The sequence below is a fragment of the Benincasa hispida genome, chromosome 9 (genome assembly GCF_009727055.1).
Source record: "Benincasa hispida cultivar B227 chromosome 9, ASM972705v1, whole genome shotgun sequence".
Lineage (NCBI taxonomy): Eukaryota > Viridiplantae > Streptophyta > Magnoliopsida > Cucurbitales > Cucurbitaceae > Benincasa > Benincasa hispida.
In genome coordinates, this window is record NC_052357.1 from 32,668,531 (window position 1) to 32,688,593 (window position 20,063).

The 20,063-nt window shown below is 32.4% G+C and overlaps 2 protein-coding genes across 2 annotated transcripts; both read left to right on the forward strand.

Annotated features, from left to right (window-relative positions):
* The first annotated feature begins 11,322 nt into the window (after nucleotides 1-11,322).
* On the forward strand, nucleotides 11,323-12,108 carry LOC120084669. The gene is made up of 3 exons (XM_039040478.1): nucleotides 11,323-11,597; nucleotides 11,716-11,900; nucleotides 12,020-12,108. Exons 1-3 carry the CDS (start codon nucleotides 11,323-11,325, stop codon nucleotides 12,106-12,108), a joined length of 549 nt encoding a protein of 182 aa, XP_038896406.1.
* A 2,217-nt stretch (nucleotides 12,109-14,325) lies between these two features.
* Nucleotides 14,326-18,944, forward strand: LOC120086451 (chloroplast envelope quinone oxidoreductase homolog). The gene is made up of 4 exons (XM_039043114.1): nucleotides 14,326-14,480; nucleotides 15,046-15,187; nucleotides 16,158-16,249; nucleotides 18,025-18,944. Exons 1-4 carry the CDS (start codon nucleotides 14,415-14,417, stop codon nucleotides 18,712-18,714), a joined length of 990 nt encoding a protein of 329 aa, XP_038899042.1. The 5' UTR covers nucleotides 14,326-14,414; the 3' UTR covers nucleotides 18,715-18,944.
* The last annotated feature ends 1,119 nt before the right edge of the window (nucleotides 18,945-20,063 follow it).

The window sequence follows — 20,063 nt, forward strand, 5'->3', positions numbered from 1 at the left end:
AGGGTAGGTATGCACAAGTTTTATCTAGGATTTTAGGATTGTTTTTTTTTTTTTTTAATCTTGGTATCATCTCACAACTATTTTCCAACTTCCAAATTTAAAACGCCTAGCTCTAACTCATTTTTATATGTGTTTTAGGTGATTTAGAGGCGAGTATGCACATGTTTTAGCTAGCTTTTTAGACACCTATATATATATATATATACATACACAGATATATATATATATATACACATACACAGATATATATATATATATACATACATACACAGATATATATATATATATACACATACACAGATATATATATATATATACATACATACACAGATATATCTATATATATACATACACATATATATATATACATATATATATATATACATACATATATATACATACATATATATATATATATATGGTAGCATTTTCATCTCACAACTAATTCGTAACATCTTGCAATTTTCTTCCAACTTCCAATTTGGAACACCTAACTTCAATTCATTTTTATACATGTTTTAGCTAGCTTTTGAGGTACTATTTTTAATCTTGGTAGCATCTTGCAACTATCACACAAAATCTCGCAACTATTGTCCAACTTCCAAATTTAAAATGCCTAGCTAACATGAACTCATTGTCGTACGTGTTTCAGGTAATTTAGTGTGAGGTTTGCACATGTTTTAGCTAGCATTTTGAGTATTCTTTTTTTTTTCTTTCTTTTTTTATAAAAAAATCTTTGTAAAGATCTCACAACTATCGTCCAACTTCCAAATTTGAAACCCCTAATTCAAACTAATTTTTATACATGTTTTATGTGATTTAGGGTGGGTATGCACATATTTTAACTAGCCTTTTAGGTATTGATTATTATTCTTATTTTTTTTATCTTGGTAGCATCTCTTAACTATCTCCCAACATCCCGTAATTATCTGACAATTTCCAAATTTGGAACACTTAACTCGAACTCATTTTTATGCATGTTTTAGTTGATTTAGTGTGGGTATGCACATGTTTTAGCTAGCTTTCTAGGTACTATATTTTTTCTAATCTTCATAGCATACTGAGACTATCTTGTAATATCTCGTGACTATTTTCCAAATTCCAAATTTGAAATGCCTAATTCAAAATCATTTTTAGGTTATTTAGGGTGGGTATGCTTATGTTTTAGCGCGCTTTTGAGGTATTATTATTATTTTTATCTTGGTACGTAGCATATCGCAACTATAACGCAACAATCTTCCAACTTTCAAATTTGAAACACCTAACTCGAATTATACAAAAAATGAAAATACGAAAAAATAAAGTAAACAAAAGATGAAAAAATTGATAGATTTGGATAGAATATTAAAAAAATAAGATAACGCCCAAAAAAGATTAACAAAATTTGAGAAAATTAGATAAAATGGAATTTAAAAAAAAGGATAGAATGAATTCAAAACTGATGGGACCAAAATGATCATAGTTCAACTGACATAATGCTTGTACTATCAACCGCCAAATTAGAGGTTTGATACTCCTGCCCCACACATTGTCCAAAAAAATATTGATGGGGACGAAAATTAAGCAAATATACATTTTTGGGACTCAAATCTGACAACTAGAAATATAAAGTACTCAACTGAAAATACTCTTGAGAGCGTTTTTGGGTTAAAGAAAAGAGTGAAAGTATATTTGTTATAAATTTGATGGAAACTTGTTTTTTTGTCATATTTCCAGATGAAACTTAAAAACTTGCTATAAAGTACAATATTCCATGCTAAAATATTTCGAGATGTTTGGCCCACCAATTTGGAGTTAGGTGGAGCAGGCTAAAGTATATCACTTTTTGTTAGGCTTAAATATTTCACAAGATAGTAGGTCCATGTTTGAAAATGATTTTGACGTTGCTAAAATCACTTTTGTCATGTTTAAAGTCACGATGAAACACATGTTTAATCACTCAAAATCAATTTAATGTTTAATTATCTCGCAACTATCTTTCAACTTCCAAATTTGAAATGCCCAACTAGAACTAATTTTTATATATGTTTTAGGTGATTTAGGGTTTGCAACGTATTTCAACTAGCCTTTTAGGTAATGTTTTTTTTTAAAAAAAAAAAAATCTTGATAGCATCTCACAACTATCTTCCAAATTTCAAATTTGAAATGCTTAACTCAAACTCATTTTTATACATGCTTTAGGTGAATTGGGTAGGTATGCACATATTTTAGCTAGCTTTTTACTGTTCTTTATCTTGTTAGTATGACACAACTATCTTTCAGCTTCTAAATTTGAAACGTCTAACTTGAACTAATTTTTATACGTGCTTTAGGTGATTTAGAGTGAGTATGCACATGTTTTAGCTAGAGTTTTAGGTATTGTTCTTTTTTTTTTTAATAATCTTGGTAACATCTCTAAACTATCTTCCAATTTCCAAATTCAAAACGCTTAACTCGAACTCTTTTTTATATGTTACTTTGTAGGCTATTTAGGGTGGCTATGGACAAGTTTTATCTAGGTTTAATTTTAAGATACTAATTTTTTTTTTTAAAAAAAAAATTGGTATCATCTCACAACTATTTTCCAACTTCTAAATTTAAAACGCCTAACTCTTAACTCATTTTTATACGTGTTTTAGGTGATTTAGAGGTGAGTATGCACATGTTTTAGCTAGCTTTTTAGGTACTTTATTAATATCTGGTAGCATCTGCATATCACAACTAATTTGTAACATCTTGCAATTATCTTTCAACTTCCAAATTTGAAATGCCTAACTTCAACTCATTTTTATACGTGTTTTAGTTGATTAGGGTGGATATGCATATGTTTTAGCTAGCTTTTTAGGCACTGTTTTTAATCTTGGTAGCATCTTGCAACTATCACACAAAATCTTACAACTATCACCCAACTTCCAAATTTAAAATTCCTAGCTAACACAAACTCATTTTTGTATGTGTTTCAAGTAATTTCTGTTAAGGTTTGTGCCCTAAAGTCTCGTGTCCTATAATTTGTAAACAACTTTGTACGAACACTTGTGATGTATAATATAAATGATATTTACTTCACTACTTGACTTTGAATATTTAGATTTTTTTTTATTTTACCACAAACCAATAAACTTAATATCCATGGTTGTCTTTATGTAACTTAAGCATGTATGTAGTGACATACAAGTAGATCATGTCTTAAGTGACAAAAAAATAGTTGTAGTATATACATATAGGAGGGAAACCTTATCTTGGTAACACTAGGACGCGGCCTGCTTTGTGGAATTGTTACAAATGTTGTGACTTGTCACAGGTGGTTTGATCCTGATCATTTGTGTAGTGGACATGCGAGCGGAGGCGTCCTATACAAAGAGTTTGTATAAGACTTGACTTCGAAGTGTTAATGTCTTGTCATATAATATCGTTCAGGACTGAGACTTCATTTCACTAGGATGACCATAGGTAACATGACCTTAATCTTGAGTGAGTTGGGAACTCCTACCATTGAGGGCGGTCCTTTGATTTGCATGGGTGCAAGTGGCCAGAAACGTACCATTTTGGGGATTCGTCTGATTTGGTAGTTGGGAACTCAGCTTCACAAGATGGAGTTCACTCCTTACCCAAAGTAGGGGTAAGTAGATAGATTGCTCTCTTAAAGGTTGATCCCGGGGTTTGAACGATGTGGCGCCACACACATTCTCATGTCCCGAGAGGTGTTTATACATAGTAGGACTATGTTGTGTTGTTCATTAGAAGGATCAGTGGTACTTAAGGAGGAAGATGTAATTACAGGGACAAAAAAGTAAATTGGCATGTTGTAATTACGAGCATCTGTGAAGGGTCATCATATTGATGATTGGTATATCCAATGGACATAGAAATATATCTATGGCAAGAAGAGTTCAACTATCGGTCTTTAGTGGAATGCTTGGCAGTTAATGGATGGTGGATATTATGACTAAAGAGTTTAGTTAGCTATTCACGTACCGTTGGAGCTTTGAGCCATAGGTTCATAAGGTCCCCTTGGTAGGTTGGATAGAAGTTGAGAATCAGTTTTTGGGTCAGTTTGAAAAGTTCAAATTGACAAGAGGGAGTTCGATTATATATGATATAATTGAACGAGTTAATTAAATATGATACAATTAATTTTATGTATGAGATACATTAATTTGGAAGAAATTGGATATAAATATGATTTATATCAAGTAGAGGAAAATATTATAATAATATATAATATTAATTTATATGTTATGAATATGATAAGATCACATTCATTGGTCGGTTATAAAGGAAATGGGATGGCGTCCCTTCTATTCTAAATAACGAATGAGTGCATTACAAATAGTTGACGGTATGTTGAGCTCGTATGCATGGACATTGTGAAAAAGATAGTGACATCGTTTAGAAAATCAGTGCCTATACGATAATGACTGCACGATCACTTACATATACGATATTGGTAAGGGATCGCTTATCGATTACACCGTCGCGCGCTATTAACTAAACGATCATTTACCTTTTCCTAAGCGATCGTTTAGCTCCCGATATTTACTAAACGATCGTATTGACAATCGCTTAGTTTTTCTTACGCAATTGTTTGGACGATCGCTCACACTTTTCCTACACGATTGTTTATACGATCGCTTATATTTTCCTACATGATCGTTTAGACGATCACTTACTTTTTCCTACACGATCGTATACTTCACCTAAACGATTAAGCATCTTGTCTATGCGATAGATAACCTCATCTTCCACTTGCTTGATCGTCGTGTACGGTCTCTCTTTCTTCTTCCCTCTACCAAATCCGAACAAAGCCCACACTTTGGATTTTCACTCCAAGAATACTGGGGGCTCTGAGCAGTGGTGTCTTCTCCGTTTTCTTCTATCCAAGTGGTGATTGTTCGAGGTAGACGATTGGACTTTAGACTCGCTGTGAAGAAGAAATCTTCATCTGGTATGATCTCTTGATCTCTTTAGCATTATGAATGTATATTAGTATGTTTTGAATGTATATGTGGTAATTCTATCAGAATTGAAAAGATTCGCTTCCGCTCGTAGGTACTCTTGAATAAAAGTTCCTTCAATTTAGTGTGGGGTTTGCGCATGTTTTAGCTAGCATTTTAGGTAACTTTTTTTTTAATCTTTGTAAACATCCTACAACTATCTTCCAACTTTAAAATTTGAAACACTTAATTCCAACTAATTTTTATACATGTTTTAGGTGATTTAGGATGGGTATGCACATATTTTAGCTAGCTTTTCAGGTACTGATTTTTATTTTTACTTTCAATTTTATTTATTTATTTATTTTTATCTTGGTAGCATCTCTCAACATCCCATGATTATCTTATAATTTCCAAATTTGAAATGCTTAATTCGAACTCATTTTTATGCGTGTTTAGGTTATTTAGGATGTGTATGCACATGTTTTAGCTAACTTTCTAGGTAATGTATATATTTTTTAATCTTCATAGCATACTACAACTATCTTGTAATATCTCGCGACTATCTTCCAATTTCTAAATTTGAAGTGTCTAATTCAAACTCATTTTTAGGTGATTTAGGGTGGGTATGCCTATGTTATAGCTAGCTTTTGAGGTATTATTATTATCATTATTATTTTTTTTTAATCTTGGTACGTAGCATATCACAACTATTGTGCAACAATCTTCTAACTTCCAAATTTGAAACACCAAACTTGAGCTCATTTCTGTATATGTTTTAGGTGATTTAGGGTGGGTATGCCTATGTTATAGCTAGCTTTTGAGGTATTATTATTATCATTATTATTTTTTTTTAATCTTGGTACGTAGCATATCACAACTATTGTGCAACAATCTTCTAACTTCCAAATTTGAAACACCAAACTTGAGCTCATTTCTGTATATGTTTTAGGTGATTTAGGGTGGGTTTTCACATGTTTTAGCTAACTTTTTAAGTATTTTTTTTTTTGTTTTTTATAACCTTAGTAGCATCTTGTAATTATATCGCAATATCTCACAACATCTCACAACTATCTTTTTCAACTTCCAGATTTGAAACGACTTACTTGGGATCATTTTTTAAGTGATTTATGGTGGATATGCATATGTTATAGTTAGTTTTTTAGATATTGTTTTTTATCTTTTTTTTTTTATCTTGATAGCATATCACAACTATTTCACAAAGTTTTTAACTATCTTCCAACCTCAAAATTTGGAACTAAATCAAACTCATTTTTATAAGTGTTTATAGGTAATCAGGTGGATATACACATATTTTAGTTAGCTTCTTAGGTACTATTTTATACTTAGGCAAAAAGTGATTATTTAATTAATTAATTTATTTTTATATAAGAAAAGGAGTATTTAATTAAGTGTATCCTAGACTGCACTCTAGTATTACTCTTTTCTTGAGGTCGGTAGCATCTCGCAACTCTTTTAGGGGGTGTTTGACAACCCAAGAAGAGTTGAGTTGAGTTGGTATTTTTTAGCAACTCAATGTTTGACAACCGACTTTAAATGTTAGTGGAGCTGAGTTGATTATTTTACCAACTCACCCCAACTCACCCTAATTCTCTCTTTCTAATGTTTTTTTATGGTTCCATCCATCGGTCACTGTTGGCGATTATCGTTACTGCACTCCGGCGACATACTCCGATGACCACCTTCGGATGACCAACTCTGAGCTCTGACAACCACCTCTGATGACACTCTAACAACAATTTTGATAACCACCTTGGTACAAAATAACTCCAACTTTCACATTTGCATGACCAACTTCTACGAAGAACTCTGGGCTAACCACCTCCGACGAAAACTCTAGTGACTAACTCCAATAACGACTATCTTCGCACAAGTAAATTCGACGACATACTCCGACTACCACCTTCGTGTGCCCAACTTCGACGACCATTATAAAAATAAAATGGTGGGTTTAATTAATCCACCATTTTATCACTCTCACTCTCACCCTTTTTCCCATGCATTTTCATTACTCTCCCAATTCTCTCAATTACTTTGTCATTTCTCTCTCTCTCATGTGTCTCCTCACATTTACTCCATTTATCTCATATTCTCTCTTCTTTCGCCTTTTCGTTCATCTTTCTCATTTCTCTCTTCTTTCTCCATCTGGCTCGTATGAATTTTATTTTTCCTTTTCTTTTTAACTCCTTTTTTAAATTTTTTTTTCTATAGCTGTTTTTTTAGATCTAATTATTCTCTTATATTTTATTTTTTCTTAGATCTAAAAAATATTACATACATGTTTCACTAAACAAAAATTCAACGATATGTTTTAAACAACCTATCCTTTAATGTTTTCAAATATTATATAATTCTAATGAAATAGTGGAATTTAAAATTATGGCTCAAGTTTTTTTTTTTTTTTTTTTTTTTTTAAGATAGTTTGTACACTGATGCAACATGATAGTAAAAAATTTAGACATTAATATTTCTAAAATCATTTTACCGGTTTTAGAAAAAGGTAAATCATATTCCACAAATTGGTAAAAAAAAAAAAAAACTATCTAATAGATGGTTTTATGATTTAAATTGTAAGATTTTGGTTTTTTTAAGATTAACATTTAAGTGTCACCTCTTCTATCTAAAACAATGACAATAATTTCATTTGACAGCACCAATTCTTTCATTCTTTTTAAACTTTTACGATAATAATGATTAAGTTGAGTTTTTTAATGGAATAATCACTTCTATTTGAGTGTTTAAAAAATTGAATTCAAAATTTTGTGTTATTTATATGAATAATTTGTAGAGAATTTGTTATGTTTTCGAAATTTTTTTGTTTTTATCTTAGAAAAGTTAGGAAAATATGTGTATAGTTGAAAATTAAAATCAATCATAGAAAAAAAGAAAAAAAAAAAGATAAAATCAATTTCATTTACAAAAACAACACAAGATACTGAACTCAACTCTATCTCCAAACACAACAATAATTACCACTCAATTTCACTCTACACACCAAATACAGATAATATAACTCTTTAGATAATTTAATTTTTCAGATAATAATTGCCAAACGTCCCTTATTTTTGTCATCCATTGAATTCTACTAAAAATCTATGGGTGTGTTTGGAGGCCTAATATGAGTTTTAAACTCAGTGAGATCTTATATCATATCAATGTTTGGTGGTTCGTTTTTATATATCACCAATTTGAAAAATCCAGCCCAATTGGTTTGCAAATAGTAATGGGAATTTGGACGGATTTTCGTATGTCCCCCTTTCCCTCACTCATACATCTCTCCCTCTCCCCTTTCTCAGATGTCTCCTCTCCCTCCCCTCTTTCCCTCACTCACATGTCTGTTCGTCTCCCCTTTCCCTCTCACATTTCCCTCCTCAGATGAATCTCTCCTCCGTTTCCCTCAGATCTCCTTATCCTCTTTCCATCTCACGTCTCTCTCAACCATTGTCCTCAACCCTAGCCGCTTCAATCTTCTCCTCAATCTCGTCCTCAACCCGCTTTCGTTGTTTTGTTCATAGATCTATTATTTTCTCACAGATCTAGTGTTTACGGCTTGTTTTTGGTCATCGGTGTTGCTTCAGTCGATCGTTGAATGCATGGTAGGGACTGGTTGAAGGAATTGTAGCTTGGTAAGGGAGAACATTGTCCACTTCAGGTTTGTTTTCTAAACTCTAGATCGGCCAATGATGAGTCTCTGTTTTGTTTCTCCTGAAATTTTCAATTCCATGCCTTGATGCTCTATTCTGTGTATTTGATTTTCATGTTATGATAATTTTTTTAAACATGTTCTGTGTATTTCATGTATTTCATATTCTAAACATGTTCTCAACATGTTCTGTGTATTTCATGTTTTGTGTATTTTATTTTCTAAACATGTTCTGTATATTTGATTTTCATGCCATGATTAATTTTTCTAAACATGTTCTGTATATTTCATGTTCAGTGTATTTCATTTTCTAAACATGTTCTGTGTATTCCATGTTCTAAACATGTTCTGTTTATTTCATGTTCTGTGTATTTGATCCTCGATCCTCTATTTTGTATATTCTCCATTCTGTGATTTGTTTCGTTTTTAATATTGTGTCTTCTTCTCTGTCTTTCCCTTCAAATTTTCATTTTCATGTCTTCATTCTCTGTTGTTTTGTATATTTGATTTTTCAGCCATGTTTAATTTACCTACGAATTCTTTACTCTGTATCTTATTGTTCTAATCCTAATGCCTTGAATTTTGTTAGTCATAGTTATTAATTTTTTTTGCACATTTTCAATATTATGCATTATTAATTACTTCATTTATTAAACTGCCCACCAACTTCATTTATTAAACTGGCCACCATCATTTATTAGTTTTCTTGCATATTTTCACTACCCATACTTCATTAATAACTCAACCAACTTATTAATTGGATTTGGGTTCATTTACATGATGTGAATTTAATTCTAAGGCCGGTCACACTACTTTTTTTAAAAAATATTTGTTGGGGTTGTTATTAATGTTCAACAACCACCCCTCTCCAATCACCCTTCTTCCTATATAACAACATTGGTCTTTCTCTATTTGCTGAGTGCCTCCATTGTCCGAGATTTAGTTTGTCAATCTGGTAAGTTGTTTAATTTGGTTTCTCCTTCTTTACTTTCTATTCTTTGGTTCTGTTTTTTCATATTATTAACTTCCTAACTTTTGGTTCTTTGGTGGGTGGTAGGGTGCTTCATTGTGTTTTGATCCGGCAACTCGTGGACTCTCATCCAAATACTACTTCATAAAAGTTACATAGGTACTTCTCCATTCTAACTAGTTCTATTTCTACATTTTAAATATTTGTAGATTTTTTCTAACTTCTGTTTTTTGTTTTGTTATGTAACCCAAACTAATTTGGAACATTCAACTAGTTTGCGGTTAGTGTGTTATTTTTTTTTTTATTCCTCTATATTCCATTTTAGTTATATTTTTTGGTGTGCCTCATTGAGATTTTAGTTGTATTTTTTTTGTGTGTCTCATTATGTACACGGACTATTTGACATTTTTTGATGTTATTGACCGTTTATTAATTTTTCACTGTTTGACATTTTTTGTGTTATCAATTTTGGTGTAAGAGACTGTTTATTACTTTTTAAATTTTAGATGCTTTCGATTCTACCGTAATTGTAATACCCAAATTGACTTTTGATAATTTGATTTTATAAATTCAAATTAACGATATGGCTTTTTTTTTAATGGAAGTTATCTCATCGTTAAAATCACATTAATTAACATTATTATTAATCTAAATTGAATCATATCTTTGATATAGTAATCGTTTATACTCTTCAATATGATTTTTATAGGGAAATTGTTTCAAATGGTAAAACTGTTGAAAATATTTACAAAATATAGCAAAATTTTAGAACTATCAATGATAGACACTGATAGACACCGATAAACTTCTATCAGTGTCCGCTATATCTTGTAAATATTTTGGTTTATTTTTCTGTATTTAAAACAACCCATTTTTATATTATTTAATCATTTTTAATTATTTTGTATTAATTATCAATATACAAATTAACTAACATTTTTTATTATTTTAGTATAAATTATCAATATACAAATTATGGTCAATTATCACCATTCTTATCAATTTATTCATTAATTTATTCAATTTTAGTAATTAATATAATCATGTTTAATTAATAAAATTTTGAACTATCCTTTGTAGTATAATCATGTCATCAATTAATTAATTATTCATATAATCATGTCTTTAATTAATTTATTCATTTGTAGTAATCAATATAACTTCGAAATGTTTAATTAATATAATCATATCTTTAATTAAGTAACTATTCATTGTAGTTGCACCATGTAAATTATTGAATTAAAAACAGTTTTTGAAATGTTTTCTTCCCAATAAAGATTTGAAACTAATATGGACTTTTGACTAACTATGGCTAATGCAACAACTTTCACATACTTTGACCAACTTATGAAAATAATAATAAAAATGTAAATTATAGTTTTTTAATATAATTCAAATGTAAATTCTTACCCTTTTTTTTATATGGATTTAAGGATAAGATAATTAATTTACCAATTTACTAGTTAAACTATTGAATAACTCATGAAGTTGTAGTAATATATTTCAATTCAGATCCATCCCTAATAAAAACTATTTTTCCTTTTGTATCCTAGGGATTTAGGTTTCTATCCCAAAATATGGAAAATGAAGAAGTCTTTACTCTCCTTTCAATCATCACCACGTCCCAATGACAACTATTCCTAACATTGGCTCTATTACTAAATGACCATTGTAGAATAGACAACCAACCCTCCTACATTAGACATCGAATTAGACAACTAAACTTCTTTCGGCTTATTTATGAGAATGACGTCTGCCGTTGCGAGAGCACGCGAATGGATAGACGGAATTTCGTCATCCTCCGTAACATTCTTAGGACGATCGGTCGTCTGGCAGCACCTACTCAATGCGTTGAAGTCCAAGAGATGGTGGCAAATTTTCTCCACATTTTGGCGCACGACGTTAAGAATCGAGTAGTCGGACGACAGTATGCACGGTCTGGTGAAACTGTTTTGAGGCATTTTAGGTCCATTCTGACCGTAATACTACAACTTCATGAGTTACTACTGAAAAAATCGGAACCTATCACGAGCGACTACACTGACAGTAGGTGAAAATGGTTTGAGGTATTACAACATTTTAATTCCACTCCCTGTTAAATATTCGGTTCTAGATTTTTAGGAAACTAGGAAATGTTTATCCCTTTGTCAATGTATGATCTTATACAGAACTGTCTTGGGTGCATTGGATGACACATACATAAAGGTCAATGTAAGTGCAGTTGATCGTCCCCACTATCGTACTCGAAAAGGTGAGATAGCCTTGAATGTGCTTGTCATCTATTCACCAACTGGTGAGTTCATATTTGTCCTGTCGGGTGGGAAGGGTCTGCAGCCGATTCTAGAGTGCTTAGGTATGCAATTTCTCGACCACACGGGTTGAAGGTTCTTAAGAGTATAGACTTTTGTGATTCCATTGTCTAGATTCAAGAGCAAATAGTTTGCCAACTAATTTTCTGTATACCATGCCTAGGTTATTATTACCCATGTGATGCTAAATATCCCAATGTCGAAGGATTCTTGACACCATATAGGGGAGAGCAGTACCCTCTTTCAGAATAGCATGGTGCTGGAAATGCACTAACTAATCCATGAAAATTTTTGAACATGAAACATTCATCTGCTAGAAACTATATAGAAAGAGCATTTGGCATACTCAAAGGTCGTTAGGCGATACTACGTGGGAAGTTCTACTACCCAGTTAAGATCCAATGTAGAACAATAACGACATGTTGCCTGCTGCACAACCTGATAATAAGGGAGATGCGTTAGACTACAATGTCCGAAACAACGGATGATGAGGATTCTACATCTAACAAGCTCAGCGGTGAAAATATACAATTTATTGAAACATCCGACGAATGGACCAGTTTCAAGGATGATTTAGCGATGCGAATGTTTGATGAATGGGAACAAGCATCATGAGCACAAAGTTTCTTGTTCAATTAGCTTTACTATGAATAACTTTCTCCTACTTTTAGATTATGTTATCTTTCGGTTCAAACAATTTACTGTATTGAATTATCTTAATTTATGTTGTGTTAATTGGTTCATGTGAATGATGAAACATGTTCTACGTCTTTCGTACTCAAACTTTGTTTATCAATTTATTTTATTTAGTTTTATGTATGTATGTAGCTAAATGGTAGGACGTGAGAAAATGACAAAACACATTTGGACAAAGGTTGAAGATGCACGATTAGTGGAGTCACTATTGCACTTGGTAGAAACAGGTTGGCAAGTTGATAATGGAACATTCAAGCCTGGCTATCTACAACAACTATAATGTCTACTTACGAAAAAAATTCTTAGATATTCCATCGGGCTGTTGACAATAGAGTGAAAGGTTAGATTTTTAAAGCGACAATATTGTGCAATCGCCGAGATGCTGAGTAATGCATGCAGTGGATTTGGTTGGAACAACGAGTTCAAATGTGTGGAAACAGAGAAAAAGGTTTTCAATGTATGGATTCGGGTAAGAGAACACATTATAGTATTATTATCTTACAATGATGAACTCTCTCTAATATAATATTATGTTCTAACATAATATACGTTTCTGTTTGTTAGTCCCATCCCAATTTCAAGGGTTTGAGACACAAACCATTCTCCCACTATGATAAGTTCTCAATCGTATTTGGGAAAGATTGGGCCACTAGTGAAGGGAGTGACACCCCATACGATCAAGCATCTACAACAGATGAACATTTTGAGGATATTCAGTTGGGATCACAGGTTAATGAGCAATAAGAAAGTATACCTGACATGAACATACCAATCGTTGATGGGATGGATGAGGTTTTCCCAGATACACCCATCAGTAGGCGTACTGAATCAAGTAACGATACGAGAGGAATAAAACGAAAGAGGACTCCCTTCCAATCTGAAATGCTTGACATTGTACGCACAATAATGGACGTGCAAGAAAGTAAAATGGAGAAACTTGTACAAAGGAAGAAAGAGAAATATGAACTAGAGCTTAAGAGGCGTCAGGAGTTCATTAAACAGATCTACCAAGTTGAGGGTTTAAAGGAGGACGATCAGTTGACCCTCATAGATCTGTTGGTGAATGATATTCAGTGAACATACGGTTTTCTAGCCATTCCACCACCATTAAGGAAAAGGTATTGCATGCGTTTGTTGAGTAAGACTAACTAATTACATTCTCGGTGTTTGCAAGTTGGTTTGTTATTATTTTTTTGTAACTTCCCCTAGTTTCTTATTCCATAGGTATCATATATTTGTTGATTTTTTGTGACATGTACAAATGAGCCGTAGTTTGTGGCCCTTAGATATAGATGAAAATATTTCTAATCAGGTTGTAAAATGGTCATGTATAACGCCATATGTAAAATCTTTTGAGGGGAATGAATTTAATGAATTTCATATCCGATCTATTTTTTTTTAACAGTGGAATGAATTTAATGAATTTCATATCCGGTCTAAATTAACACTATTTTGTAAAACCATTTGGCTTTCTTTGATGAGAAGTTTAGAATAAATAATATAAAATTGAACTGTATACTATATCTTGAGATTGGAAAGAATAAAAAAATACAATCAATGTCTTATTCCAAATAGGATAAATACAATAATTGGATTATAAGATTAAAAAAATAGTGTTCATACAAGCATTATTATAGAGTACAAAAACTGAACCAAATAACAATAAAAATTCTACCCACCCAAATCCAGATATATAAACTCAGACATATCAATTCTGCATACTCAAACACAGTTTCCCAGTCACCCCAATCAGCCCCTATAAGAATTTAGAAACTTCAAAAATTTACAAATTAATCGATAAAGGGCGGAAAATAAAAGCATCTCATATCCCGACTGTTCCAGCGCCTTCTATCGCGGTGGCCATGGCTTCGAGGCTTATGCAGGCGGTTCTGTATGAAGCCTATGGCGGCGGATCGGCTGCGCTCAAGGTTACTCCCTCATCCTTCTGGGCTTCCATTGTTTTTTTCCTTTTTTTTTTTTAAATTTTATTTTATAGAATTTATGGTACTTAAATTATTTTAGATTTGTGCCTGCTCATATCCCGTGTTGTTGCTTCTGTTGATATTTAATTCGTTTCAATCCTTTCCTGGATGAGTTATTTTGTGGAATTTGATTTATCTTTAAGTGGGGGATGAATCTTTCCACGAACCTATGTCGATACTTCTCTTTGTCAGTTATTTTATATTGTTGGCAATCTTTCCATTATCTGTTGGCAATTATGTTCAAGTTGCAGTTAGCTAGAGATGAAGCTCAAATAGAAGGAGATCAGTAATCTATATTTTCTCTGTTACATTATGAACACACAAACATCCCATTTATAAGTAGGCTAAAGAAGATAGAAGAGATTTTAAAGAGATAAATAGGAATATGTTACAACCAAATACACTTCCTCAAACGCAATAAAACATTCTTTTTTTTTTAGAAAAAAAAAGTTATGAAACTAGCAGTCCAGTATACTGGATCTTTATTTGATCTGTCTTTATCTTCCTGCAGCATGCAGAAGTTCCCATTCCTAAACCCAAGACAGATGAGGTTTTGGTTAAAGTGGAAGCAGTTAGTTTGAATCCAATTGATTGGAAAATTCAGAAAGGATTGATACGTCCCTTTCTTCCTCGCAAGTTCCCTCATATTCCTGGTACTTCTCTTTACTTATGGTTAATGTTATGCATGTGTAACCTGAATTCTTGCTCTGAAAGCTTTTTTGGTATGATTTATAAGTGAAAGTTTAGGCATGTTTTGGTAACAGAGGAAATGAGCTTTCATGACACTGAAATGTTGTAGAGTTAGGTGGGTAATCCTGTAAGATTAGTTAAGTTGTGCGCATACCAATTCTGATCTTAGCGGAATGGACATTGGTGATTAATTTATACAAGCTTTTGGTGTGGACTATAGGTCCAAAATCTGTTGCTATCTAACCCCCTTCTTTCTTAGGATTTCAGGCTGTAAGATTTCATGAATGTGCCCATTGATTAGACCTTTCTTAAAAAACTATTTGCGCACCAATAGTATCTTCCTGATGAATCTGGTCTAAACCTCGAATATACAGCAGTAACCAGGTGACTTGGAGAAATAAAGACATGGATAGGAATTTTTTTTTTAGTTTTTATTTTATTTTTTTTGAAATTTATACTTATATCATCCAATTTCCTTACTATGAGTTTCACATTTTTTAAAGAAACATTTGAACATTTCAGTAAATTCCAGAAACAAAATATAAGATTTTGAAACTTACTCATTTTTGTATTCAAAATTTGTTTTGGATTTTGAGAACATGGATAGGAACTTTCTAAAAGTAAAATAAGAGTTAGTCTGTCAAATAATGTTTTTCGAGTAGACAATTGTCCTGTTTTTCAAAAACTTCTATTATATTTATTATTAACATATGACTTCAAGATTGATGCAAAATGCAATAGATTCTTCTAAACTTAATTTGCTTTTAACCTTCGCAATGGATATGACAAACTTAAATTTTGCATAAAGGCCTCGTGGAAATTCTGTCTGTCCCATCCTGGTTTTGTTTATTCCTGCAATTATTATTTAGCTAACAAATTCTGGGTTTTAGATCTTCTCTAGACGACTTCATTTCTTTTAAAATGCTGAAACAGGTACTGATGTGGCTGGAGAAGTCGTAGAAGTTGGAGCAGGAGTCAAAAGCTTAAAAGCTGGGGACAAAGTTGTTGCATTTCTTAGCCATGCTGTAAGTATTCCTTCACCTTTTCTACGGCTAATTTTTCTTGACCATGAACAAGAAACATTCTTGGTAATTGATTAAAGAAAATTGTGACTTTGCTGATGACTACGAAGTATATTTCTAGTCCATCTCACATGCCAGCTACTAAATGAATATTTACATTTTCAATGATATCCTTGTTTTGTACGTCTTATGAGTCTATGACGTTGTGAATTACATTACTACACATTGGGATTGGATAATTTACTATCAGATTATTTATAGGCTTATAGCACTATTATTTTTATTGGGAGTTTTTTCCCTTCTTAAGTTTAACCATGTAAGGTGGGGGATTCAAACCTCTTGGTCAATGGTACATATTTTATGTTAGTTGAGTTGTCAGTCTTATCGAGAATTTCATTTTTATATAGTTTTGGCTCTCTGTCTTTTCTCATAGTATGACCTTCTTCTTTTTTTTTTAAAAAAAAAAAAAAATTAAGAGAAACTACTATGTTAGTATATTGGTCAAACATATACAAACAAAGAAGGGTTATAGAATAAGCATATCATCAAAAAGGAAATGTCAGCATAATTTTTTTAAGGTTAAACAATGTTAGTTTGTTTTTGAACTTTCAAGTTTGTGTCCATTTGGTTCATTAACTTAAAAAAGTGTCTAAAAGATCTTCAAACTTTTAATTTTGTGTCTAATAGGTCCATCAACTTCATGACCAATAGGTCCTTTATATATTCAATTTTTTTTAAAAAATTAATTGATTTTATAGATTGAAAATCGAATTTTATATTTAGTGGGACCCTGAATTTGATTTTGCATCTACTACATCCGTGGATTCTAAAAAAAGGTTGGGTAGGTCAAGAATCTATTAGATATTAGTTGAAAGTTCAGGGGCTATTAGAGACGGGATTAAAAGTTCATGGACTTATTCGATACAAAATTACAAATTTCTATACCAATTGAATAAAAAATTGAATGTTTAAGGACCTATATTTGACACTTAGGTTCAAAGACCTGTTAGATACAAAAAGGTCTATTGACTATTATACACTATTTAAAGTTTATAGATCAAATAAATACAAAGCCGCAAATGGAGAATGAACTTGCAATTTAGCCTTTTTTCTAAAGGGGACGATATTTTTGATGATGAAATGAAAAATTATAAATCTAGAACACAATTTAAATTCTTGTTCCAAAAAAAAAAAAAAAAAGAAATTCTAAATTACAAGACTTGGGGGGGAGGGACTACAAAACTGAAAAATACCCTAGAAAAAAAACTATCTGCTTGCTTCTTTCAATGTAATCCAAAAAGACTGGAACATTGATGTTCAACTTGATAGGAAGAGACAGCAACACTAAAAGGAGAAATGAAGACCAAATACATCAAACCAGATCCTGTGAAGTCCTAAAGCCAAAACATTTCCAAAGCAAAAACCTGAAAAAAAACACCAAATCTTCAAATTTCCAAAGCATCCATAGGTTAACAATGGTGTTATGCTGGTTAACCTCCTTTCAAAGAATTTTTTAAGATTCTTGATAAAAATCCTTTAGTGGCTTCATTTTCTAAAGGACTATAGTTTTGCATTTTCTTTAATCAAGCTAGGTCATATCCATATCCATACTGTTCTGTTGCGAACATAACTCTTGAATTGTGAAACAACTTGGTCAGAACCACCTCACTAATTGATTAAAACTTGACTCGATTTTTGAATCCTATGTTATTTGGGTGATTCATTTCATCGAAAGTTTTCATCTTACAGATGTATATTCTTTTATATTACAATGACAGACGGGAGGTGGACTTGCTGAATATGCTGTAGGAAAGGAGGCTGTAACGGTTTATAGGCCTCCTGAAGTGACAGCGGCCGATAGCGCTGCCCTACCTGTCGCGGCTTTGACAGCTCACCAGGCTCTCACGCAAGCTTCCAGGATCAAGCTTGATGGAAGTGGCCCTCAATCAAACATTCTTGTCACTGCTGCCTCTGGAGGTGTTGGTCATTATGCCGTTCAACTAGCAAAGTTAGGGAACACACATGTGACAGCTACTTGTGGTGCCCGTAATATGGAGTTTGTGAAGAGCTTAGGTGCTGATGAGGTTATTGACTACAAAACCCCAGAAGGGGCAGCCTTGAAGAGCCCATCAGGTAAGAAGTATGATGCAGTGGTTCACTGTGCCTCAGGGATCCCATGGTCTGTATTTGAACCAAACTTGAGTCCGAATGGTAAGGTCATAGACATTACTCCAACTCCTGGTACGTTGGCGACTTTTGCCTTCAAGAAACTAACTTTCTCCAAGAAGCAGCTGGTGCCATTGCTGATGTCTTTCAAGAGTGAGAATCTGAGCTATCTCATTAACCTGATCAAGGAAGGCAAGCTGAAGACGGTGATCGATTCGCGGTATCCTCTCAGCAAGGCTGAAGATGCTTGGGCAAAAAGCATGGACGGCCATGCCACTGGGAAAATCATTGTGGAGCCGTAGCAATGTACTTTTGAGCTGGTTTTGGCTTGTGAAGTTGTGGCCTGTTATATGCATCTTGAATGGTGATAGTTGTGAAATATGTATTTAGGAAGGATAAACGTGTATTTTAGTCCTAATGATCGTGTCATTTTTTTTTGGTTTTATTTGCCGTATGTTTTTTCCCTCGAATAAGTTAGTATGAACGTGAAATGTTACAAGAATGAAGATAAGATGTATGAATTTTAAAATAACTGTTGTGAGATTTTTAATTATCAGTATAATAATTTTATGATCAATATCAAGAGAAAAAAAAAACTTTGTTTCTAGATTCAAGATTTAAATCACTTCACTGATACGTTTTATGAGACTACTTTGAGGATTCTAGCAAAATCAAGAAGTGCAAACCAAGCTAACTCGTGTGAAACAAAGTATGTCACTTCCAACCAAGATGAGTTTATCATATGTGGAAACATAGTGTGGAAGCATAGTATGTCACTTTCAAGTTTTCAACCAAGACGAGCTTATTACAAGCTTCCAAAATACTACATGTGAGAAGTTGCACTTAAGTTCCATATTTCTCTATCTATATATACAATTTTTTTAATCATTTTAAATTATTCTTGATGTGTCAAATTTTAATGGGGTGCAACAAGAGCTGTACCATAGCTAAGTGCAGTTCATGTACATCCAAATGTTTTTCAAACTTTATATATATATATATATATATATACACATACATACATGGTTTAAGGTAATAATAACATTTATAGGTTTAGTTACATTACACATTTTTTGTGTCTGCTCTATACCCAAAATAGTTTTGCCAATGTTAAATTATTTTAAAAAAGAACTAAAATAACAAACACTATGAACATTAGAGTTCAAATTTTATATTTTGAATGTTAGCATAAATTCTTTATATCTATATTGAATAGATAAACTCTAGGATCATTCATGTCAAATGGTCAAGAATAACATACCGGATTCCATTGCAAAATTGATGATGAATGACTATGGTCTTCCTCAACCAAAATTTCGAATGCCCTTAGTGGGATCTCTTTCTAAATGGGATTCAAGAAAGACTGAGTGCTTATTGTTTTGGTATATTGGGACCATAGCCCAAGGTCTCTTTATATACTAGTTCAATTATGGTTCCATTAAACCCTAATTAACTAGGAATCTACCCATTAAGTCCATACACAATTAGGAATCTAGAGTCTTAATTAATTAGATCACATAATAGGGCCCAATCTAGTAAAATAATCCAATGTGATAAATTATTAATCCACATACATAGCCCATACTTTAATTAAACATATTATTTATTTAAATATGTCTAACAATCTCCCACTTGGGCTATGTCTATGTAC

Coding starts and splice junctions, on each gene's coding strand:
- LOC120084669 (XM_039040478.1), top strand. CDS start 11,323: ATGGATAGACGGAATTTCGTCATCCTCCGTAACATTCTTAGGACGATC. Junction 11,598..11,715: donor AGCGACTACACTGACAGTAG/GTGAAAATGGTT, acceptor GATCTTATACAG/AACTGTCTTGGGTGCATTGG. Junction 11,901..12,019: donor GCCGATTCTAGAGTGCTTAG/GTATGCAATTTC, acceptor TACCATGCCTAG/GTTATTATTACCCATGTGAT.
- LOC120086451 (XM_039043114.1), top strand. CDS start 14,415: ATGGCTTCGAGGCTTATGCAGGCGGTTCTGTATGAAGCCTATGGCGGC. Junction 14,481..15,045: donor GCGGATCGGCTGCGCTCAAG/GTTACTCCCTCA, acceptor ATCTTCCTGCAG/CATGCAGAAGTTCCCATTCC. Junction 16,250..18,024: donor TTGCATTTCTTAGCCATGCT/GTAAGTATTCCT, acceptor TTACAATGACAG/ACGGGAGGTGGACTTGCTGA.